General features: G+C 39.0%; 1 protein-coding gene across 1 annotated transcript in view; it reads right to left on the bottom strand.

Annotated features, from left to right (window-relative positions):
* Positions 1 to 6650: 6650 nt before the first annotated feature.
* LOC122342644 (TBC1 domain family member 22A-like) overlaps positions 6651 to 7407 on the bottom strand; it is a 3481-nt gene continuing 2724 nt past the window's right edge. The window contains exon 2 of the mRNA XM_043236613.1: positions 6651 to 7227. Coding sequence (XP_043092548.1) covers positions 7087 to 7227 — 141 coding nt within the window. The 3' untranslated portion in view covers positions 6651 to 7086. The remainder of the gene's footprint in view (positions 7228 to 7407) is intronic.

The raw sequence follows: 7407 nt of genomic DNA, 5'->3' as shown, positions 1-7407 counted from the left end.
AAACATCGTGAGAGCTTGAAACATTGTATTTTAATGCATCGTCCCCAATACAAAAAGCCAGCGTCTTTTGAAGTTAAAATAGTCTTGTTTTACTAAAGACACACAGTTACAAATTAGCGCTTTAAAGGCTTGGACACAGTTATATTTGCGCAAGACCCTATTGAATACACATTTGTACGAGATTCCCTTTCAGACGCAAAAATACGAGAGAAGAATATTCACAAGAATACGCAACGCGTTTACTAATGTTTGCGCTCTTCAACTTACCGGCAATATCCAAAAAAGGCACGTCTTGAACTATTTTGCACTTCAAATGGCTGCAATTATTGTTGCTAGGAGGAGGCACTGCAGTGAACAGGGAGCGCGTCGTGGAAGGGAGATGATTTCTGCCACGCATTATCCGAACATATCGTTTGCAAAGCCATGTCATTTTTCATTTGCTTCGGGAAATAAAAGACGACTCAACAAGCAGTCATGCGAGTCCCTTGCGACCCTTGGCGTTTTGCATTGGTCAATATGTAAATGAAATGTTGCAATTTCTGTTGTTGTTCTTTTTTTGCGGTTTGTTAGTACGTCACCCACAGAAATTTCCCCTTCCAATAGAGTCATTCTGGAATTTCACTCTTGTCTTTCTTTGTCCTATTTAGTAAAACTGGCTAAAAAAGATATCTTTGGCTAAAATCTAAGGTTTATTGGCTATTATTTACGGTACGGTATACAATTATTTCTGTTTCCATTGTCAGAAGTTGTGAATGGTACCAAAATAGCGAACCGTACTGTACCACTTTTTTGGTAACCCGACGGGGTACCTAGCACAGCAAAGGGTACAAAAAAGGGTGGATACACCCCACAGAACCCTGACTGGCTGACTTGAAACATTACTTTGATGTGATAAACCATATAATAGCATCACTCACTCGTTCTGCTCTGCTGTCTGTGAGTTTATTTACATTGCGTGATGAAATGAAGTTTAAAGAGTTTTACAGGCAAGAACGTAGTTGGTTATTCATAAAGATTTCATAAAGCACAGATCTGAAAACATATGCCGATTACATAGAGCTCCACAGGGATCGCAGGGTGCTCAGTGCTTATGTATGTTTAGAGCAGCTCCAAGCTCGGTTAGTCCTTCCGACATTTGCTTCTGGCTATGATGTCTCTGTAGTGATTAAACATGAGATACAATTAGTTTTGGGCAACGTTATATTTAACAGGCATTCGTGGTCTCGTGCACCTATTATTTGATCCTGGTCATATAGCTTTGGCGTAGCACAGTTATGTTTAACTTTCTATATCTATTTTTAACTTTACCGTAGTACAATGCTGACTTTGTAGCATATTTGCTTTTATCTTTCCCGCATACACCGAACCTATCAAATATGTTACTTGGATAAGGTGTTCCTACTGTACTGTGTTGTACTGTACTGACCTGTACCTCTCGGTGGAAACGAGCCATAAGCAAGCCGAGCTGCATTAAACTATACACATACACAAGCTTCTTTGTATTTGGGGGTGCGGTATAATTTTGATTTTGGAACACTGTATCAGGAGAAAAACAAAGAAGCCTGCGTGATACAGTCTTTGTCCTTTAATAAGAGACTCCTGAAATAGTTATTTATGAATAAAACGAGTATATGTTTTTGTATTCTGCCAGGCATTCGAGACAACGGGGCTCCAAAAAGCAAAACGAAATCCCATCGATAAAGAGAGTAAATTGGTAATCACAGACAAAAGAGGGAAGAGGTTCTCGGGCCGTTAGCTGCACCAAAGGCTTTCTCATTACGTGATAAACAAACCCCTAATGAGAGCTCATTTGCTGCATATTGCCCTCACTAAATGGCATCAGGGGTTGACATTTGGCTGTCTGTAACCTGCCGCGCTACTCCGCAGGGAGGACGAGGGCAGCTCATAGCCAATGTTCAACTGCACATGGCCCTCTGCCTCTTTCATTCAGATCTTTACCTGTCTCGATGAGATTTTAAGTATGAAAAGAAAGAGATAAACAGAAGTCATTAGTATCGGCAGTACAATGCAGCGAATACGAGGAGCTTAGAGCACAGATAGCGCCAGCCATTATGCCTCCACGCTCACTTACCCAAGCATAAGAGCTTCTCATCAAAACACACCAGCGTCCAATTTATTTTCTTTCATTGTTTTTCTTTTTTTACCTCTTTTTTGCTTCAAAAGAACTGTCTAGTTGAGCGCAGAGTCTTATAACCGGAGCTTTTAATTCTCAAGTGTAGAACTTATTCATTAGACACTGATACTTATGAAGGACACAAACTACTGAGCAAGTTTTTGCTAGTTAGCATTTCATGTATGTGATGTTTTTTTTAAGAAGTTGAAATTATATTATTCCAAAAAATAAGCCACTATTTTTTTTTTAAACTGCAAGAAAAATGGTTGTAAAGTCAAACATAAATACAGCCTAGAGAAATTAAGAAAACTTTCAATAGCTCAGACGAGTATTCATACCCACTTTGCCAAAAAAAAGCAGATGTTGAGTGAACCAAATACCACAAAGATCATTCGGCTCCCGTATCTTTTAAAAAACGGTACCATTTCTCATTAAGAACGATTTCCGTTTCCCAAACCTACCTACAGGTAAGATGACAATATATCATTACGCATATTATGAGAAGTACAGGAAGGGTAAAAGCGGGTCAGACTGGTTCATACAGCAGGTTTCCACATGGGCGCTGTGGTATAGTCCTTTTAACCTTTTACTCTGTTCCAGTAAAGATTTCCCCCCTGCTTCAATACTCATTAATTGCCCTCCTGCCAAGAATAGAAGCCATTACGAATGCCCTGAAATACCAGGGGGTCAGACAAAAGTCGTAGCGAAACACAAGACACACCTACTCCTGTGACACGTTAACAAACCCACATGGATATCTACATCATTCAGATTGTTATGTTTAAAAGCGACAGCTCGTGCAAAAATGTCAAATTCTGGTCATTATTTTCTCTCTCATATCCAATTTCTAACTTGTAAGACTAACCGACTTCTGCGGAATACAAACGAAGAATATCCATGCCGTATCCTCTTCATACAATGAAAGTGATTTCCTAAAATGATCCGATCTTGCTCGCATTCGAAGGTCTGAGGTCAATAACAACTGGTCTTCAGACAGAACCAGCTTGATTGCATTAATGTTTAACCTGATGCAAAGTTTTTTGACATTTGACTTCACGAGAGAACAAATAATATTTCACTACACTGAGGAAATGTATTTTTTTTGCAAAATAATGATAAACAATTGTATGATTTGAGGTCACATTGGATATTCATAAGCGAATGGCGTTTACTGTGCCTTTGGAAACTCATTCTTGGCATTCTCTTCAGACCATAAATCGCGGTAAGCATCTCTTTTTGTGCCTAAATTCCTAAACAATTCCTTTAAATGAACATTATTTACAGAGAGCAACAATTTATTATGGACGGTGTTTAATTAAGGATTCATACAATTTCTGATTTCATTTTCCAAAGCCATTGACGTTACGCTCGTTAAGAAAGCCTTTCGTTAGCAACCAGAGCTCAATCTCTCAAAATCCCATTCCATGCTGTGTGCGAGATATACTTGAAAAATCACAAAAAAAATCCGCCCATCAATCCATCCCTCTTTAGTTTTCTTTCCCCCGAAAAACGGCATTGTGTACATTTTCTGAGAAAATATGAGGATTTAAGCATTTCTTGGAAGCTTTTCCAAATGAGAGCTAATTACGGAATCATTTTTTTGTATTTTGAAAGATATATAAAGGAATAAATGGAGTGAGAGGAAAAACGGATGAAAAGCCAGAGGCCATCTTTAAGACGCATACTGCGAACTCCTGAAATCCAACTGATATGAAAGACCAGTGTCCCAAAAGACGAGACTAATTTTCACAGTTTGATATGCCGAGATAGAACCGTAACTCACTCATAACTCACTGAATGGAGACTTATTTAATACTTCACGTCAAGTCTTTCCCTCAATCTCAATCGTTCCCACTGAATCAAGATGATCTTCATAAAAAGAATCAAATTTGAAGACATTTTTAAACTTACCCTATATGAAAGTGCTCTTTTTTTCTTTCAGTTTCCATTGTCTTGATTGTATGAGTGTATGTATGAGAATACTCATTTTAGGTGTGTTGAAGATATTTTACATTAACTTTAGTATTCTTCAAAAATCTTCCCTTAAACGCTGGCTTACCAACATTATTGTCTGTTTATCCAACTAATGGAATACAGTGAGTGTTTAAAAACCCTGATGAATTAAACTTTTAAATAAAATTGCACACCCAAACTTAAAATACGATGACGTGCCACCTTCACTTTTAAAACTTAATCCTTGACTTTGTTCACTAGCCATTATAGTGTACCCCAAAACTGTGAATTGCACGACCGTCAGTAACCTAAAGGGCTGCCTGCTTAAACAACATTTTGAGGCATAGTGCTGTAACATTTATTGCAGAAAAGGCTGGATTTCTGCAGAATGCAGAAATCCACAACCCAATGTTTTTCTACTCTGCCAGTAGTTGATATTTCTGGCGTGCCCTGCCAAAATTGTCACTTTGACCCAAAATTTCATTAGATTAATCTACCGTTTTTCATTTGGTAAACCTTAAAGAAAACAGAATGTATATCATACACGGATGCTGGCACAGATCTGATTTTCTCCCACCTGTAGGTTAAGGTAAACAGTTTTTGCTAGGATGCCCCATTTTGTGTATAATAGCATGAAAATAAATGAGATCAATCTTTTGAATGCCTTGAAGAGCAGATATCAGGGCAGTTGCTTCCTATGCAGAGCTTTCCAAATCAGGTTCTTCATTTCTGTGAAAAGCGACTCGCTGTGTTCTGGAAAACAGCTATCCAATTATTTTAAGAGCAGCCTTCCCTGTTTCTTCCCTTCAAAAAAATAAATAAAAAGGCAAGGGATTGTATGGGAAATGTTTGTCTAGGGCAGCTTGACCTGAACACATTGCACTGGAGGAGGTGAAATCGTAGGTTAGGGTGCAGCAAAGTCAACTTTTTCGCCACAGATCTTCCGTAACACCCCAAAACCTCTACTTGGTCTATGTCAGGACAGTCTTACGGAGCACAATAGGGCATCGCTTATCTACAGTCACGTGTGTAAAAACAAACCTGCGCAGAATGGAAGGTATATACAGTGAAACAAAAGGATAAAGAGACAGAATAGGAGAAATAATCTCTCTGCTGACACATGGCACAGGCGGGTAAAGACGGAGGCCCGGGGCTGTTGTCTGAATGCCAAACAGCAGCCGTGTGCTGCAGAGCTGGTGCAGGGGATAATTCTGAATCACTGGGCACTGTAAACACAATAAATCAACCGCCCCACAACACACTGCTGATACACACCACTGACTCGCTGCATATTCAACAACACACACACATATTGAGCAGTCTATTCACTCCACAGAGATGCAAGTTTAAAGAGAAGGCAAAGACTTAGAAAGAAAAAAGCATTAATCTGATTCGCTCTGACTTCTGCATTCTAAATGCTTTTCAAACCTGTAAAATTATGTCATTTTGAAGTCAAGCGGAATACTTGGCAGGACAAGTCAAAAGCGGCATGCGACTTGATTATTAAGGAACTGATAAGAAATCAAATGAATGGTGGAAAATGGGAGTTCGACGCCTGAATGAAAGTTTGCATATTTGAATCAACCAGTTCATTTAAAAGAAATGGCTCAAAAGAACGATTAACGAAAAGGACGATTGATTCACTGATCCGCGATCGGTCGGTGGCTCGATGATTCGATCGTAGCGTTTTTTGATTCTTTAAACATGCCCCGAGTGAAGAAAAAAGTAGAAATCAAAGAATATATGAATTTTGAATGACATAAGTATGAGCAAATGATGACAGGTTTTAGTAATTACAGAGTAACACTAACCTAAAAAAAATACTTTGAGACTGATAAAATAGCCCATGTGACATCAGTGGTAATGTATTTATTGCGTCACTGTATCGAACTCGCTGCATTTAATACTAATTTAATACTAGTTTCACATATACGGCTTTATAAACATTCAAGTACTTTTCAAGCACCGTTTTATACATACGGCTGTATTAAAGAGTTTTCCAGGACTTCAATTTGAAAGTCAAATTCAAGTACTTCAAGCATTTTGATCACCTTATACGAACCCTGCGAACTGGCGCTGTAGGGTGAAGCGGAGCGGATTGTCGAATAAAGTCATTATTTTTGTTTTCTCTGTGCACAAAAAGCATTTTTGTCGCCTGGATTGTTTTAACGATCTCCATGCTATATTTCTGAGCCTTGAACATGTAAGGATCCTTGCTGTCTGTGGGAGGGCCAGAGAGCTCTCGAAAACATCCAAAATATTTTAGTTTGTGACTAAAGGTCATACGGGGTTTGTATAATAAACGACAGAATTTTGATTTTTGAATGAACTATGCCTTTAACGAATGTGCTAAGTAGCATATACCATTTAGCAAATCTCAACTGTGTGTTGTATAACCGAAAAATATAAACTATTTCATTGGTAAATCTCGGCTGCATAATTGTCCAATGGCAAAAACGTAAACTATTAATATACAGCTCTCTATACGAGAACGAATATATATCATATCCAACTTTATCTACACTCATAGAGTATACTCAAGTAGGGTGATATATATACACTGCATGGCACTGCTTTGCAACACTGAATATTTAAACAAAAACTAAATAAAGAATAATAATAATAAATGATAAAAATGACAAACAGAAAACACATTGCAGGCATTGAGCTGGGACGGTTGAGTGATTGACAGGACGAGGGAAAGTAAGCCACTCGAATCCAGTAATAGACATGGGACTTCTGATTATATAACTCATATTGTACGTCCGGTGACACATCTGCCCTCTCGAAGCCTCCATGCCTAAACCCTTTACCTCTCAATCGCACAGAACAAGCGAGAGCGAGAGAGGACAGGAAACAGAAGAGTCTCAAAGGGACGACGCAATGTCACCTTACAGCAGCTGCTGTTGTCATCACACTAATGCAGGCGCACTGACCCCTCGACCCCGCAAGTTAATGAGGGAGGAGGGGTCTCACGCAAGGACGACTCACACCGCGGCTCAGGGACCGCACAACACGACACACAGAAAAAAAACCCATCTTACCTGGAAATCTTTCTCCTCTAGTATCTCTTTCCTCCATCGCACCAGGAAGGCAGCACACACGTACAGATGGAAATGAGAGAATCCTTCAGGCTCTGCCTGTGAACGTAAAGACGAGAGTGACACCGAAGTCACGATTAAAGGAGTCGTATCGATTTTGAATTACGACCTCGCAATTATGAGCTCATTAACGTATGACAACCTACGTTTGCCTGCCGGCTTGGTTCAATAAAAATGAAATAATAAAAAAAGTTAATTGAATAATAAAAAAAAAAATCC

The sequence above is a fragment of the Puntigrus tetrazona genome, chromosome 4 (genome assembly GCF_018831695.1).
Source record: "Puntigrus tetrazona isolate hp1 chromosome 4, ASM1883169v1, whole genome shotgun sequence".
Taxonomy (NCBI): domain Eukaryota; kingdom Metazoa; phylum Chordata; class Actinopteri; order Cypriniformes; family Cyprinidae; genus Puntigrus; species Puntigrus tetrazona.
This window is presented reverse-complemented; position numbering and strand designations above follow the sequence as displayed.